Raw genomic sequence first — 18,355 nt, 5'->3', positions numbered from 1 at the left:
CCTGGCCAACATGGCGAAGCCCCATCTCTACTAAAAGAATACAAAATTTATCTGGACATGGTGGTGTGCACATGTAGTACCAGCTTCTCAGGAGGCTGAGGCAGGAGAACCGCTTGAACGTGGGAGGTGGAGGTTGCAGTGAGTGGAGATCGTGCCACTCTGCACTCCAACCTGGCTGACAGAGTGAGATTCTGTCTCAAAAAGAAAAAAAAAAAAAAAAAAGACAAAATCATGTTTGAGCTACACTCTTGTCAATTGTAACAAGACAGGCTATGATAAAAATCTATGAAAGCACTGTGAGAACCAATCATCAAAGGCAATTTACCACGGAATATTATTATTATTATTATTATTATTATTATTATTATTATTATTATTTGAGATAGAGTCTCACTCTGTCACCCAGGCTGGAGTGCAGTGGCGTGTCTTGGCTCATTGCAACCTCTGCCTCCCGGGTTCAAGAGATTCTCCTGCCTCAGCCTCCCAAGTAGCTGGGATTACAGGCACCTGCCACCACACCCGGTTATTTTGTAGTTTTAGTGGAGAAGGGGTTTCACTATGTTGCCCAGGCTGATCTTGAACTCCTTACCTTAAGATATCCACTCACCTCAGCCACCCAGAAGTGCTGGGATTACAGGCCTGAGCTGCCATGCCCAGCTTTATATATTTCATTATACAGATTATTATGTATTCAATTTGTAAGTTGTGTCCTAGACATCCTTTATCAGGGACAATATAATTTAAGTGCATTCATTTCCAGAGAGCTGGCTGTTTAAGCCACGCACCACTGTTTCTAGCTGAGTGACCTCAATTACTTAACCACTAAGCCTCAACTTAAGTGTAAAACAAAGAAGAATAAACAGTCCTTCCTTGAAAGATTTTGAGGATTGAATGCAATGATTTTTTCCAATACATTGTTTCCAGGTAGAGACTCCAGGAACCCCAGTCCCCTTTTCCCCACCCACCTCACCTGGGGGACAGACCCAGTGACAGATTCACCCCTGTGCATGCCCACCCCTACTTTCCCAGAGCGGCCCTGTGTGTCTGGACTAAACCGTCACAGGTGGGGAAAACTCACCACTAGGGGGCGGGAGCAAGATGCCTTTGATGGTTGTGGTCCTTCAGACCATGTAACTGATTTGAAATACTGGGACATACTCGCTCTCCCACCCTCCGTGGGGAGAGAGGATACATGTGTAAAGTCTGGTGGGGAGAGAGGATACATGTGTAAAGTCTGTGGCCATGGAGCTGCATTCAGAGAATCCTACTCTAGTGACCAGCATTGGCACTCTGAGAAAATGAGAACCCTTGAGCCCCAGTTTGGACAACTGTTAAAATGTGATTAAAATCTTTGGCCGACCCAGTTGCCCTTCCGCAAACTCACCTGCTTGTCATCCTAGGCACACGGCATGCTGTGACTGCTGCTGGCTGTTTAATACATCGGGGCCCATCCAGGTGAGTCTCACCTAATGAGGAAGAGTCCGCAAAGCAGCCTTCTCCACCCCCATCTTCCTGCCAGATCTTTCAGGATCAGCGCTTACAGTTAATGTGCTACCTGACTTTCCCAGGTAACATGCATTCAACGAGACTCTTCTAGAAACTGATGTTTTAAGGAGGTGATTCCATTGGCGGCAACCTTAGAGCTGCAAAGGACTGGGGTCAATGACAGCAGAGAGGTCTTCTGGCACCTCCTCCCTCGCCCCTCCTCATCTAGGTCTGGCCCTGGATTTTCCTGGAGGAGCAACTTCCTTATTCTTTTCAGGGGAGTTGACTGATGCCTTCTCCCTGGAGTCTTAGCCAGGTCTGCAAGGATGACCTGCCACCTACTGGTAAGATGTTCACTCCCGCGCAAAGGGCGTCTCAGTCCTTAGCTCCCCAGGCTCCCATCTGGCTAGCTGTCCCACTGTCGAGGACTTGCTCAACTATTTTCCCCCTTAAAAGCCAAATAGGCAACATCACCACTTGAGAATGAAAATCATTAAAACCACCATGATTAGTTCTCTGCCTGCATGGAATTTACGAATACTGATTTTGTTGACTGTAAACATAGCTGGCTTAATTTATTTCTGCCAGTTGTGTCCCGACACCTCCATTAATTATTTTATTTTGATGAACAGTTTTACACATCTGGGAGGATTCTGGTCATTCTAATGATATCTTTTTGAAGCTCTTCCAAGATGGATCAATACTGACCATGAAACATCAGGTTCTTCTAAAGTGCAGACATCCCTCTTTACCTGAAACACAGCAAAATATTATCTGGTGTTCTTGAACAAAACTAAAGACAAAGGCGGATTTTTTATAGATTTTAACCCTAGAGGAAATTCTCAGGTGTCTAGGTGGTGGCTCTCCAAATACAAGTCTGACAACTGCATTGCAGACTGCCGCCAAGGAAACAATGACAAAGACCTTTTTTTTTTTGAGACAGGCTCTGCTCTCTTCCCCAGGTTGGAGTGCAGTAGTACCATCATGGCTCATTGAAGCCTGGTGACTTAAGTGACTGCAACCAGGTAATTAAAACATTTTTTTTTTTTTTGTAGAGATGGGCTCAAGTGATCCTGAGCTCAAGTGATCCTCTCGCTTCGGCCTCCCAGAGTGCTAGGATTACAGGTGTGAGTCACCATGCTTGGCCTGACAAAGTCTTAATAACAACTTTGAAACAGACAATGGCTCAGAATGAATGCAAATGACCACAAAGACAGTTTTCCTTTTCTTCAGAGTTTATTTTGAATTTTCATTTTTGGATAACCAAGCAGCTCTTTAAGAAGAATGCACAGAAGAGTCATTCTGGCACTTTTGGATAGTACATAAGATTTTTTTTTTTAAACTTTTTTAATAGTCACATTCAGCCCACTTGCTCAATCCAGACTCCCACGTTGGGTGAGCAAGATGAGTCCATAGGATTCCAGAGTTAATACGTAACTGTATATACAAACAGCCAAAAAACCATAATGGTGCCACAGGGATGGAACAGGGAAGGGCATCTCTAACGTGTCCTCTAGTCTATCTTCGCTAAACAGAACCCACGTTACACATGATAACTAGAGAGCACACTGTGTTGAAATGAGGATGCTGACCCCAAATGGCACTTGGCAGCATGCAGTTTAAAGCAAAAGGGACATCCTTTAATAACTGTATAAAATCCAGGCAGTTTCATTAAACGGGTTAAGAAAACCAACAACAACAAAAAGCGAGGGACTGTCTGTTGTCACTGTAAAAAAGGCACTTGGAGTTAATGGGACCAGGATTGGTGGACTCTTAGCTGATACAGATTTCAGTACGATTTCATTAAAAGGCTTGGATGTTACGAGAGGACACTCGGCGGTTCCTGAAGGGAGACACTGAGATGGACCGCTGAGAAGCAGAACAGATGAACACAAAGGAATCAACTCTTTACAACCAAATTGCATTGAAGCGACAACAAAAAAAGGCAAACCCCAAAACACAACCTAACCAAAGCAAAATCTAAGCAAAATCAGACAACGAAGCAGCGATGCATAGCTTTCCTTCGAGAGAACGCATACCTTGAGACGCTACGTGCCAACCTAAGTTCTCAATGACAGCTTCACAGTAGGATTATTGTGATAAAAATGACTCAAGCGATGCAAAAAGAGTTTCATCTGTTCCCAGAATCAGAGGGAGAACTGAGGTGATCGTTAGAGCGTAGGGACATCACGTGCGGTTTCTTAATGTCCCTGGTGACGGATACATCAAGTCCCCGGAAGGACATCTGGACGCCACTTTCAGCCACCTCCTTGCAGGGGCGACATCCACCAAAGTCATCCTTTATTCTGAGTAATAACTTTAATTCCCTTCTAACATTTACACGGCAAACAGGAATGCAGTAAACGTTCACGTCCGTGCCACGGCGGGGCTGCCGTTCCGTTTCCTCCACGAACGGGTACGCGCTTCCATGAGAAAGGATATTTGGCAATTTTATATTCCACAGTCAGGTGGCCCTGCGATAGCTCATTTAATGTTAAACGCCATCAGGGGCCTCTCCTCCCGTTTCTGCCAGGGGCTTTTCTTGTCTTCTCCTTGGTCATCATCATCATCGTCTTCCTCTTCCTCGTGGGCAGATCTTCTCTGGTGGGCGCTGACTGCTGGCTCCGGGGGGGCGTCCGCAGTCCGTCTGGTCGTCTCCTCCTGCAGGCTGGGCAGCTGGCCACCACTTCTCCGACCCGACCCCTCCAACAAGCATCGCAGGGCACTGTCCTCGGGGGTACAGACCGTGGTCCCACACTCGCTGCCACTCTGTTCCACGTCATCCAGGTACACGAGCTGCGTGTAGGCCGTGCTGTCTGGGGCTCGAGGCTCTTTCTGCTGGTGCTCTTGGACGGGCGGGTAGTTCTGCTGCAGAGACAAAGCGTCTCCCCTTCCCTTCCGGGCAGATTTTGGTTCATTCATATCCACGCCAGAGTCCAAACTGGCATCATTACTTCCGTTCCTTCCAGCTCTTTGGAGATCAATGTATGAATGTCTAACGTGAGCGTTGGACCTGCCATCCAAGGAGACGAACCACGCCCGGGGGTGTGGAAGTGGCTTCCCAGCCCCAAGCTCCATCAGCGCCTTTTCAGTCAGGAGCTGCACCTCACTGTTCATCTGAGCCAAAGCCGCGTCGTTCAGGGAAGCTGGGATGGAGAGAGACTCCGACATGGATGCATTCTGAGGGCTCCACTCCCGGGTGCCTGCGTCCTGCAGGTGCTGCTGAGAGATGGCCTGGGAAGCCAGGGGCTGGGGCTGGATCTGCGAGGACGGGTGTGGGAAGATCCCGGCATGGGGACTGGACAGCTCAGCCTGTAGTCTTTCTAGTTCAAGCTGTTGATCAGCCGGGACGACCAGAGGCTGGCTGACATAGGAGTGGTCCCCGGGGAGTTTCATATAATGAGCCGGGATGACCAAGGCGGGCAGCACCTTCCTGTAAACGCTGTCATTGACCTGGTCGACAGAACTGCAGCAGATCAACTGGCCGGGCCGCGGGAAGGACGTAGGTCTCTCGAGGTGATCGACCGATCGCGACATCATACATTCAGTTGGTCTGCGGTCCAGCAGCTGTTCTTTCTCAGGCGACGAAGGTGCGGGGTACAGATGTTCCTGAATGGTGAGTTTGCTTCCTGCGGAGGCTGAACCTTCTCTGTCCTGCTTTTCAAATAAAGGCTGTGAGAGCACAGTGTTGTAACTACCCCTGTAGTCGTCATTACCGGAGGACTCGTAGCCTTCTCTTTCCATAGATTTTCTTGCCTTTAAGGGAAAAACTTCCACTGACTTATGGTAGTCTTTCCCCAGCGTCCCGCTTGGCGTGAGGTTATCAAAGGAGATCTGGCTCTTATCCTCTTCCTTGCAAGAGAGGAGCTCCTCCCGGGAGCTAAATTCCTGGGAGGTGCTGTAGGAGAGCTTGAGCATGGGGGTGTGCAGGTCCCCTTCGCCACCAGGAGACATCATTTCCAAATGGACTCCACTCATCAGCTCCTTCGTGCCTGGGGCCTCGGGGCGGCCATGGCTGGTGACGGACAGCGGGCCAGGGAATTCTGATGCTCGGCGTGAAAACAGCAAGTTGATGTGTGACATGGACGTGGACTGGTCTCTTTTGGAATTCTCCAGTCCTGCAGGGAGCTGCAGTTTTCTGTGGTGCTGACGAGGTTTCAAGCACTTCCTCCTGCGACCAAAGACACAATCCAAACCCAAAGATTAGTGATTCTCTCAATGGAAAAGTTTCAAGTTTCAGGTAAAATCCTAATTCTCAATTTCCACAGGGAGAAACAAGACAAAAGTCATCAGCAGCCAGAAGCCTTCTCACCCCACATCCCGTTCTTTTTTTTGAGACAGCATCTTGCTCTGTCGCCCAGGTTGGAGTGCAGTGGTACGATCATAGCTCACTGCAGCCTTGACCTCGTGGGCTCAAGTGATCTTCCCACCTCATTCTCCCAAGCGGCTGGGACCACAGGCACACGCCACCATGCCCAGCTAATTTTTGATTTTTAGTTTTTTGTAGAGATGGGGTCTCCCTGTGTTGCCCAGGCTGGTCTTAAACTCCTGGCCTCAAGCAGTCCTCCCCCTTCAGCCTTCCAAAGTGCTAGGCCACCATGCCTGGCCCTTATCCTTATTTTAACCCAGAGTAGGATAATCCAGAGATTTCATCTTTTACAATCTGGAGAATCCTTTGCCTAAATGAATTAAGTGTATGACATACATTTTTCTATGACTTAAAAAAGTTAACAACTTTATTAAAGAGTGTCAAATATGACTAAAAATGCTTTGCATTTTTAAAAATAAAATTTTCCTCTATAATGCCTTTTTAAAATAGCTAAACTTAAAGGCTTTTATAAGCCAAGTTACTTATTTCAAAGGGGTTAGTCAAGAGTTGACAATAAATATTCTTGCAAACTGATCAGACATAGCATCCAAATAAGAATTTTTTTATTTTTTATTTTTGACTGAGTCTTGCTCTGTCACCCAGGCTGGAGTACAGTGGTGCGATCTTGGCTCACTACAACCTCTGCCTTCTGGGTCCACGCGATTCTCCTGCGTCAGCCTCTCGAGTAGCTGGGATTATAGGTGTGCGCCACCATGCCCAGCTAATTTTTATATTTTTGGTAGAAATGGAGTTTTGCCATGTTGGCCAGGCTGGTCTCGAGCTTCTGACCTCAAGTGATCCGCCCACCTTGGCCTCCTAAAGTGCTGGGATTACAGTTGGGAGCCACTGTGCCCGGCCCAAATAAGAAGAGTTCTGCTTTGCCCTTGAGAGTATCATCTCTTAACCAGCGTTTAGGGATACTCTGAATAAATCATACGACCATTGTTAAACTCGTTTTCATAATTCCCCTTCTAAGCAATGTTATCCACGCAGCATGCTTTACACATACTATTTGTTAAGTTGCAACTTAGATCACAAATGTGAGTTCTTACTTTTTCATGGGAAGAAAAAGTACTTCAATTTAGAAAAATTAAAAAAAAAAAAAACCCACCTCCATATCAATGCTTCTAAGTATCAATTGCCCAAGAAATTGTGAATTAAAAAAGATATTGCCAAAATGGTAAAACTTTACCTGCAATAATATAAAAGGAGACACAGCAAAACCAAAAGTATGAAAGCCATTCCTCCTAAAATGGCCAAAAGAAACACCGTGTGATACGTGGTAATGTCCTGTGTTACAACGGGACCTAGAAGGTCAGAAAATGGCATTTAGAGTTTTGAACACCTTTAACTCAAAAGAGGGATCATTCATTGAGAACACAGTGTCTTGTGCTTACTCTTCTTGGCTGGGGCATAGAGCAGTGGCCAGAGGAAAACACCCTTGGATCACGCACTTTGGGTACCACCAGCATTGCGTTAGTGTTTAGCACGACTGTTATGGAAGCTCCCATGGCCAGGAGAACTTTGAATACTCAAAGACAAGATGTGGTTACGTCGAGGGCCCCCTCCTAAGCGGAGAAGTGTGCCTCACTTGGTAGCATGTGCCTTATTTGAAATACATGACCTTTTTATTTTAATTTTTTTTTTTGAGACAGGGTCTCATTCTGTCACCCAGGCTGGAACACAGTGATGTAATCATGGCTCATTGTAGCCTTGACCTCCTGGGTTCCATCAATCCTCCTGCCTCAGCCTCCAGAATAGCTGGGACTACAGGCGTGCACCACCACATCTGGCTAGTTTTTGTATATTTTTTTAGAGACAGTGCTCTCACTATGTCGCCCAGGTGGGTCTTGAACTCCTGAGTTCAAGCAATCCACCTGCCTCGGCGTACCAAAGTGCTGGGATTATAGGCATGAGCCACTGTGCCCAGTCATGTGATCTTTTAATGCAAGAAAATGAACGCATGATGATATAATGATTGGGACTCTCACCTTCAGAAAGATGGCCTGACTATCTGGGATTTTATATTGCACGGGAGAAAAAAAAAAAAAACAACCCACAAAGTTTTATTCTGGCTTTTCCCGGGCAGTCCGTCATTACTGCCTGGAGAACCCTTGGTCTAAATGAATCAGTTTAAATGTATGACAGAAATTTCCTGTGACTTAAAAAAGTCAACAACTTTTAAAACTTAATACAGGTATCAAATATGACTACAATGATATCCATCTTTAAAAACAAGATCTTTTTTATGCCTTTTCAAAATAGCTAACCTTACATGGCCACAGATCTCTTTAGAACTTATACATAAGGTTACCAAAGATAAAAATATTTTAAGTTTACGTTGTAAAAAATCCCAAGAGGTAGCTTAACTCACATTTTATGTTCCATAGTAGTACAAATCTATCTTAATGTTACTAACAACAGATCAACGACAACAAAAACCTCCCCACATTCCAATATTTAGGTATTTATTGGTGTCCGAGTTTCCTGGCAGTGTACGAATACATGGGTCAAAATGAACTGGTTTCATATTATTTCAGAGTAGCATGGTTTTGATTACTAAACACCACAGACACCCATTTGCTTATTTTTGATTTTTGATATTCTAAGACATAGATTTCCTTAAAAATCTTCTTAAGGGGACAAATCTCCTAATTTAAGACCTAGATAAACCCAAGATTTACCAATTTTTGAAAATAGTGATGTTACTTAAACTCACGAGAAACATCATTCTCTTTCAGATACAATTACTTCAGTGGAGTGGGAGGAGGGGTTAAAGTTTACAAAAATTGGAAAAACAACTGACAATTAGATACTGGCTTACTTGTTCAGAGAAATAATTTTTTTTTTTTTTTTTTTTTTTTTTTGAGATGGAGTCTTTGCTCTGTCACCCAGGCTAGAGTGCAGTGGTGTGAACTCAGCTCACTGCAACCTCCGCCTCCTGGGTTCAAGTGATTCTCCTGCCTCAGTCTCCTGAGTAGCTGGGATTATAGGCGCCCACCACCATGCCCGGCTAGTTTTTGTATTTTTAGTACAGATGGGGTTTCACCATCTTGGCCAGGCTGGTCTTGAACTCCTGACCTCGTGATCCACCTGCTTTGGCCTCCCAACGTGCTGGGATTACAGGCATGAGCCACTGTGCCCGCCCGAGAGAAACAATTTTTTTTATGCAAAGACAATTTCCACGGATGTACCAAAGCTTTGTCAGGAGTCACCAAGACACTTAGGGTACACGTAAAAAGATTTCCAGATACTCATGCTTTGTCCTTTAAGTACTCGAAGCATTATTTTTTTGTTTTGTTTTGTTTTGAGACGGAGTCTTACTCTGTTACCCAGGCTGGAGGGCAGTGGCATGATCTCGACTCACTGCAACCTCTGCCTCCCAGGTTTGAGCAATTCTCTTGCCTCAGCCTCCCGAGTAGCTGGGACTACAGGCGTGCACCACCACGTCTGGCTAATTTTTTGGATTTTTAGCAAAGATGAGGTTTCAACGTGTTAGCCGGGATGGTCTTGATCTCCTGATCTCGTGATTCGCGCACCTTGGCCTCCCAAAGTGCTGGGATTACAGGCATGAGCCACAGCGCCCGGCCGGCATTATTGTTTTAACCTCTGCCAGTGCAATTCTTTATAAAATTCACAGCTATATTTCACTTCCTTCTTAAACAAGGAGTTAAGGAACACAACCCACATTATTTTGTTGTTGCTTTTGAGTTCATGAAAGTCCAATATTGTAATTTGTTGTAATAAAGGTGGGTTGTGAGATGACTGACGTATGTATCCCCACATTAAATACCATCAGAGGCTGTAGTGGGTATGCTTTGTGTTATTTTTGAGATGGGGTCTCACTCTGTCATCCAGGCTGGAGTGCAGGGACATGATCATAGCTCACTGCAGCCTTGAACTCCTGAGCTCATGGGATCCTCCTGCCTCAGCCTCTCAAGTAGCTGGGACTACCCGTGAATGCTACCATCCCTGGCTAATTTAAAAAAAAAAAAAAATTTAGAGATGGGGTCTTGCTGTATTGCCCAGGCTGGTCTTGAACTCCTGGGCTCAAGAGATCCTCCTGTCTTGACTCCCAAAGTGCTGGGATTACAGGTGTGAGTTACCATGCCCTGGCTGTGTATGCTTTTTATAGCCTTGAGTCTCTTCCTTCTCTGCTAGGAAGCTCTCAAGGGGACCTACGTCTGGCAGTTCCTTCATCCTGCCTTACAAAAGCATATAATGGCAGGGCGCGGAGGGTCACGCCTGCAATTTCAGCACTTTGGGAGGCTAAGGCAGGTGGATCACCTGAGGTCAGAAGTTCAAGACCAGCCTGACTAACATGGTAAAACTCCATCTCTACTAAAATACAAAAATTAGCCAGGTGTGGTGGTGGACACCTGTAATCTCAGCTACTCCGGAGGCTGAGGCAGGAGAATCGCTTGAACCCAGGAGGCGGAGGTGGCAATGAGCTGAGATCATGCCATTGCACTCCAGCCTGGGCAACAGGAGCGAAACTCCATCTCAAAAAGCAAACAAACAAAAACAACAACAACAAAACCAAAACATACACAAAAGCATATACTAATCTGCATGATGGGAAAACTGATAGCTGAGACTGAAATACATCTAAAATTAAAGTTCACTTTAATGCATGGGCTTTATGACATTTATTTTGGTACTTAAGATGTTTCTTTTCCTTCCTTTGTTCCTCTTCAGTCATAATCTAGGTATTTCAGATTCAGAGCGTGGGGCATTTCTGTGTGTGGTTCACGCTTATATCACGACAAAAGCAATACCATCAAGGGAAACACATTACTCCTTTTTTTGTTTGTTTGTTTTTGAGATGGTGTCTCACTCTGTCACCCAGGCTGCAGTGCAAGTGGTACAATCTCGGCTCACTGCAACCTCTGCCTCCTGGGTTCAAGCGATTCTCCTGCCTCAGCCTCCCAAGTAGCTGGGACTACAGGTGTGCGCCACCATACCCAGTTAATTTTTGTATTTTGAGTACAGACGGGGTTTCGCCATGTTGGCTAGGATGGTCTTGAACTCCTGACCTCGTGGTCCGCCCTCCTCAGCCTCCCAAAGTGCTGGGATTACAGGCATGAGCCACTGTGCCCAGCTAAGGGAAACATATTACTCTTAAAACAGATGTGAAGTGTAAATTTTCTTAGCGTGGTGATATAAAGTCATCGTGACACATTTTTTAACATCTGTTCAGGAAAGACCTCCGTCAAATCAGTTACTTTGTGAGTCTAAGTGCTAATTCCAGTGATAATTCCATTGCTAAAATATTTGAACTTTCATTTCAGAACTGCCTTCATGGTTAATTTACAAGAGACACCTTTTAATCACAGCACATTTCAACCTAGCTCAGTCACCTGCTTTATTCACCAGTCTTGAATGTGCATGACTTTTAGATGTGTTTAAAAAGAAAAATCATAAAGATTTGCCATTTGAGCATAAAGATTTGCCACCAAGAAAGAGATTCACTAATGAAGGCTAAAGGCAGTGCAAGTAATATGGATTCTAAAGGCAGCTTGAGCAACAGAAGCCATTGCTGGAAATAATTCTCCTGAGATGACCATTTTGGAAAAAAAAAAATATTCTAGAATATTTATAGGTGTAACATAGGTTAAAAAAATAAACTGTTAGTCACATTCTGAAAGATATGCATTAATGGACATATCCTAAATGGAGGGGAAGATTCTCTTAGACACAAAGCAACTGGTTTGAGTTTAAGCCTTTTTGGAAATGCCCTACCAGGCTTTCTGCCCTCAATGGTGACTTCCCACTAGCATCTCTGTGGAGTGCTTTTCCCTACATGTGTGCCTACACCAGGCCACAGCTGTTTCAGGAATTAGGGAGGAGATCTTGCTGGTCTCTGTGTGCTTTTGATGAAGAATTCTCTATGGCAGCTGTCTGAACAAAACAGGCACTCAAGACTATTTTCTATGCATTATTCTTACCCTAGATGGAATATTTCCAACCAGAAGTCCCCCACCCCCACGAAATACCTTCTTTACATCATTTCATTTTCAGACTTTTAACCATTTTTGAATAAGATATGATCTCCCTGTTGAAGTTATTTCCAAAAGCATACTTAGCCTGAACCCTCAAAGACCAAAGCAACTGAGCCGCATCATCGCAAGTGTTGGCTCCGTGTTACCTGGGATGGGAGGGGACATGGCGGCCACCCAGTACCCCAACTGGGGGGCAATGTACGTCCACGTCAGCTGGCTGCCTTCCTGGTGCACAAGACCCAGACCACTCTTCAGCCACGTTCCTGTGGAATTGAGAAAGAGATGTTAGTTACAAGCACACCAAGCTCCTTTGTAAGGCTTAAGCATATTGTAAAAGTCATCTTAAATATCTTAAATGTCACGTTTATGACCGATAAGATAACTGAGATGGCCAAAGTGTCATCTAGGGACCCCAGGCAGCTTTCTGGAGAAATTCTTTTCAATTTCCTTTCAGGGAAAGATGAGCAACTTTAGTGTTCCTTTGCCTTCTCAATTAAATTACTTTCAGCCACTTTATCAAACACCCCTCCTTCCAAACACAGATGATTTTAGCAGAAGCCTTTGGACCTCAGGAGCAGAATAAAGGCAGCATGATGGGGGCTGGTGGGACTGAAAAGAGAGGGGGAAATCAGGCTCCATTCAAGCTCTTTGTCCTTGAGCACATTTTCTATTGAGAACTGCAGACTGGCTATATCAGAATTACCTAGGGGTGTTTTGAAAAAATAGATCCCTTCATCCCATCTTTGCAAATTCTCACCCTGTAACCCTGGCTTCGGTGAGCAGTTTTAAAAGCTTCCAGTTTGTTCCAATGCTGGGAAACGCCAAATACGTCAAGGTCTCTGCTGTATCTCCCAGTTATTACATTAGCTAGCATCTGAGAGTAATGCACACCTGCTATGCACTAGCTATTTGCAGCATACGTGTCTTATAATACACCATCTATAATTCTCACCACAACACTGAAGACTGGTGAGTTACAGAACTTTTCCAAGGCCTCTCCGTGGCCAAGAGCGGAAAAGAACCTGGGGCTGCCTGACCTCGAGGCTGTGCTATTTCTTCTGCTCTACCAGGCTGCATTTCCTATAAACCTTCCCAGCATCTGATTGCATTTTTGCTTTGTGAAGTTTCTAGGAGCAGACTCATTGAAGCGGATGAACTTGCCCAAGGTTGTTGGGCTATTTCCCAGCCAAAAATGGATGCCTTTTCCTGGGCTCACCTGCAGAGAGCCTTGCTCTGAGGCCTGCAATGGCAGCTGTGGGGCAGAAGGCCAGGGAGAGGCTGGGCGAACCTCTAGACGGCCCACGCACCCACCCTGATCTATCAGCATGGAGATGTCGCGGCATACACAGGGCTCCTACGCAGCTCACCTCCCTCCTATAGTCATCCCCACCTGAAATGGCCACGTGGGTGACCCTGTGGCTGTAAGGCCTAAATAGACCAGCTGTGCACCAAAGGCAGGCATGTGTCATTTAACAGGGACACATTCTGAAAATGCATCGTTCATCGCTGTGTGAACATCATAGAGCGTCCTTATGCAAACCTAGATGGTACCGCCTCCTATACACCTGGGCTACACGGTCTAACCCATTGCTCCTAGGTTACAAACCCATACACCATGTGACTGCGCTGAATACCATAGGCCACCGTCACACATGGGGAAGTATCTGTGTATCTAAACATAGAAAAAGTACAGTAAAAATACAGAATTATAGTCTTCGGGGATCACCATTGTATATGTAGTTCATTGTTGACCCAATCATCATCCTGTGACTTATGCCTGTATTCTACCCAAATGCTTGCCTTGCTTAGCGACATGCCTCATGCAGAGGTGGCGGTAGTGGATTTTTCTTCCCCCTGAAGAAAGAAACAATACTTGGGCTGCTTCGAGGCCTTATCAGTTACCATAGCAACATTCAAATGCAGTGGGTGGAAGATGCCCTTGGTGATGCCTCCTCTGCAGCCGCTCCTCTGTTCACACAGCAGCTGCACACCGTGGGCAGGTGGGAGAGGTCGGGCATCAGCAAGGGCTTGGCATCACCCCCTTCCCATGCCACAGGCTGGATCACTGTGGCAGCGGGTTTGGGCTCCAGAAAGAGCAGAATGTAAGCAAGGTTTTGCAAATGGGTATGAGGGAAGGGATGCCTGGTTCTGGTCCATTTCCCGAAGCACACCCTCCTAGAGATCACCCTGTTCTACAGGGCTGCTGTGCTAGGGGAGCGACAACGTGAGATGTTTGACACATTGAGGAAAAGGGGCCAGGCATGGTGGCTCACGCCTATAATCCCAACACTTTGGGAGGCCAAGGCAGGAGGATCACTTGAAGCCAGGAGTTCGAGACCAGCCTGGGCAACGGTATACACACACCTCTTCAGTTCCTGCTAGGCAGTCTTCACAATGCACACCTCTATCCATTCTGTGACTCTGCCTGCATATGCAGCTCCAACCTCATGTAGTTTTTCTCTCTTCCAAAAATCTACCCAGTCTTTCAAGATTCAAATCAAGCCCAGTGTTTTTCCAGAGGCCCTTCTAGGACACGTGGGTCTTCCGTGTCTCGGCACATCCTGGGCAAGTATTACTGCATCATCCATTTGCCAAAAACACATGTTGCCTTCGGTGGCCAGCCTGCAGCCCTCAGTCTTATCTCCTTTCTTAGACTGTAAACTCCATGGGTGTGGCCTGTGTCTTGTGTTGCTTTTGTCTTCTCAGTGCCTAGAGATACGCATAGAGTAGGAACTCCAGAGAACTTCAGAATGAGTGGAAGCTACAGGTGCAATCAAAAAATAGTATCTGGTAACCTGTGAAAGGCTGGGTGTGGTAGGCAGGGAAGGACATCCCCATGGCAGTGTGACCACGCCTGGGATGCTGCCCTTTCAAACTAAAGGGAACAGAACCAGCTGGGAAAGAGCCTACCACGGCTAAAGTGCGACACTGTTCGGGGTTTCAACAATCGTGCTGTTACTGGCAAAAGCATTTCATGCTTTCCGTGTTTTGTGGGAGGAAATAAGCCCCAGGGAGTACGGGAATTAACACACTGTGTACTAGAAACACATGCTTCTCATGGCAGAATCCTGATGCCACTGTGGGATGCAGACAGTTTTACCACCGGAGCAGTAGACACCAGGGCCAGGATTCTTTTTTTTTTTTTTTTTTTTGAGATGGAGTCTCGCTCTGTCGCCCAGGCTGGAGTGCAGTGGCCAGATCTCGGCTCACTGCAAGCTCTGCTTCCCGGGTTTACGCCATTCTCCTGCCTCAGCTTCCTGAGTAGCTGGGACTACAGGCGCCCATCACCTCGCCCTGCTAGTTTTTTGTATGTTTTAGTAGAGACGGGGTTTCACCGTGTGAGCCAGGATGGTCTCAATCTCCTGACCTCGTGATCTGCCCGCCTCGGCCTCCCAAAGTGCTGGGATTATAGGTGTGAGCCACCGCGCCCGGCTATATATATATTTAAGACAGAGTCTCACTCTGTTGCCTAGGCTGGAGTGCAGTGGTGCAATCTCACCTCACTGCAACCTCTGCCTCCTGGGTTCAAGTGATTCTCCTGCCTCAGCCTCCTGAGTATCTGGGATTACAGGCACCTGCCACCACAACTGGCTAATTTTTTGTACTTTTTTTCGTTTTTGTTTTTGTTTTTTGAGACGGAGTCTCACTCTGTCACCCAGGCTGGAGTGCAGTGGCGAGATCTCAGCTCACTGCAAGCTCCGCCTCCTGGGTTCATGCCATTTTCCTGCCTCAGCCTCCCGAGTAGCTGGGACTGCAGGCGCCCACCATCACACCTGGCTAAGTTTTTTTTTTTTTGTATTTTTTAGTAGAGATGGGGTTTCACCATGTTAGTCAGGATGGCCTTGATCTCCAGACCTTATGATCCGCCCGCCTCAGCCTCCCAAAGTGCTAGGATTCCAGGTGTGAGCCACCGGGCCCAGCCCTAATTTTTTGTATTTTTAGTAGAAATGGGGTTTCACCATGTTTGCCAGGCTGGTCTCGAACTCCTTACCTCAAGTGATCCACCCCTGTTGGCCTCCTAAAGTGTAGGGATTTCAGTCATGGGCCACTGTACCTGGCCGGAACAGTGATATTTGAAATCCAAGTTCAGTACTGTTTTCTTCCACACCACACTCTCAGATCAGTTTTTGTCTGAATTGTCATTTTTGTTGTTGTTGTTGTTCTTTTGAGACAGGGTTTTGTTCTGTCACACAGCTGGAGTGCAGTGGTGCAATAATGGCTCACTGCAGCCTCAAGCTCCTGTGCTCAAGGGATCCTTCCATCTCAGCCTCCCAAGTAGCTGGGACTACAGGCACATGCTACCATGCCCAACTAACTTTTGTATTTTTTGTAGAGACAGAGTCTCAATATGTTGCCCAGGATGGTCTTGAACTTCTGTACCCAAGTGATCCTCCTTCCTCTGCCTCCCAAAGCGCTGGGATTATAGACATCAGTCACCATGCCTAGCCTTGAATTATTTTTTAGAGTTACACCTTACACAATGGAAAGACTCAAGAGATATTTTCAAGAATAAATAATTTGTTGAAATATCTTCCTAATTTTTTGAAAATAAGTAATGCATCTAGCTGGCAAGGTTCATTGCGTATAAAGAATCATGCATTCTTAATTTGGAAGCTACATTTCACTACAATGATTATTACACATAACAACTGACAGGCAAGGAAAGATAACGTCCTGCAAGATCTGATGGTATCTCCCAGCAATCACCAAGTGTGCTGCTTTCCTGCTGGGTTACCAACCAGTAATGAAATCAACTTTTATTTGCAAAGTATAAAGAAAAGTGAGTTCAAAAATTTAACAAATGGCCATCAAAAGAGAAAAGAACTCTAAAATATGAAAAAGAGCTCAAAACAATGTCTAATTTGAATATGGTCCAAGGAGTTCAGTTACCTGGCTTTTCCTGTCCAGCACATTTGTTCTGCCTGGAAACTCCCCCATAGCAGCTAATTACCTTCTCACCATTGGGTAAGAAGCAAACAGACCTGATATTATAAGCACTATTGATTTTGAAAAGAAAATCATACCTGAAACTCACGTTAAGAGATGCTTAAAATCTCTTTTTAAGAAAGAGACTAGCCAAACTACAAGAACAAAGTAGGAGTATTTTTTTTTTTATTTTTTAAAGAGTCTTGATCGGTCATTCAGGCTGGAGTGCAGTGTTGCTATCTTGGCTCACTGCAACCTCTGGTTCCTGGGCTTAAGCGATCCTCCCACTTCAGCCTCCTGAGTAGCTGGGACCACAGGTATGCACCACCACATCTGGCTAATTTTTGTATTTTTAGTAGAGATGGGTTTCACCATGCTGCTCAGGCTGGTCGCAAACTCCTGGGCTCAAGTGATCCTCTTGCCTCTTCCTCCCAAGGTGCTGGGGTTGCAGGCATGTGCCCCACGCCAGCCCAAGTGACTGTTCTTATGCTAAGATCTGTTAGCATGTCAGACCTCAGAACGCTGGGCAGATCAACACCCAGCCGTATAAAGGGTCAATGGACCATACAGATGACTTCCTTGGATTGACATGATTCTAAATGTGATTTCCAAGTCTGCCACTTCCTAGTCATGTGCGCTGAGGACATGCTGAGGATGACACAGAAGAGGAGCTGAATGTCCCTGTGACATCGCTGAACCACTGGTGCAATCCTAGAGCCACCTGCCTCATGTTTCTTTGTCATGTAAACACTAAATGGCCTCGTCATTTAAACGCTTGTAGCTGGGTACTCTACTTCTTGCAGCTAATGTATTCTAATGGATATATTTTTCCAGAAAGAGGCTGGAGTGAATTCTACTAGGTCTATACGCTGGGACTCAGAAAGAAATTCCACAGCCACTCAGAAATCCTATTGCCAAAAGTTCTATCAATGAAGATGTGACCATTCGCACTATGAAATATAGCCATTTCTACTCCTACAGCTACATTCATTCGGTGAAAGATTTGGGAACATTTAGGATGGGGGGCAAGGTCACTTGTGCTGGTGCAGGCATGGGCTCGGATGGGGAAACCTGCTGTTGTTTCATTTTTCAGCTGTGGGTTCTGCCTAAGCACTAGCTTTCGTGGGCTGTCATGGCTCTGGCTGAATAATTAGCATGGAGTGAGCACTAGCTTGTTTGAGGAATAATCTTCTTAAGAGGTATGCACCTCTCAGATCCACGGCAAACACTCATCATCATCACCACCACCATCATCACCATCGTCATGACCATCATCACCATCATTGTCACCCCCATCACCATCATCACTATCACCTTATCACCATCACCATCATCACCATTGTCACCGTCATCACCATCACCATCATCACCACTGTCACCCCCATCACTATCATTATCACCACCATCATCACCATCACCATTATCACCACTGTCACTCCCATCACCATTATCAACATCACCATCATCACCACTATCACCCTCATCATCATCATCACCATCACCATTATCACCACTGTCACTCCCATCACCATCATCACCACCATCATCACCATCACCCTCATCACCATCACCA

The 18,355-nt window shown here is 45.8% G+C and overlaps 1 protein-coding gene across 1 annotated transcript in view; it reads right to left on the bottom strand.

The window, feature by feature from the left end:
• Nucleotides 1-2,702: 2,702 nt before the first annotated feature.
• FAM171A1 (family with sequence similarity 171 member A1) overlaps nucleotides 2,703-18,355 on the bottom strand; it is a 143,515-nt gene continuing 127,862 nt past the window's right edge. The window contains exons 6-8 of the mRNA XM_023223235.2: nucleotides 12,003-12,119; nucleotides 7,047-7,161; nucleotides 2,703-5,656 (exon numbers count right to left, since the gene is read on the bottom strand). Coding sequence (XP_023079003.1) covers nucleotides 3,970-5,656; nucleotides 7,047-7,161; nucleotides 12,003-12,119 — 1,919 coding nt within the window. The 3' untranslated portion in view covers nucleotides 2,703-3,969. The remainder of the gene's footprint in view (nucleotides 5,657-7,046; nucleotides 7,162-12,002; nucleotides 12,120-18,355) is intronic.

This window comes from Piliocolobus tephrosceles, chromosome 9, assembly GCF_002776525.5.
Source record: "Piliocolobus tephrosceles isolate RC106 chromosome 9, ASM277652v3, whole genome shotgun sequence".
NCBI classification, from domain to species: domain Eukaryota; kingdom Metazoa; phylum Chordata; class Mammalia; order Primates; family Cercopithecidae; genus Piliocolobus; species Piliocolobus tephrosceles.
The sequence above is the reverse complement of the archived record's forward strand: the minus strand, read 5'-3'. Positions and strand labels throughout refer to the sequence as shown.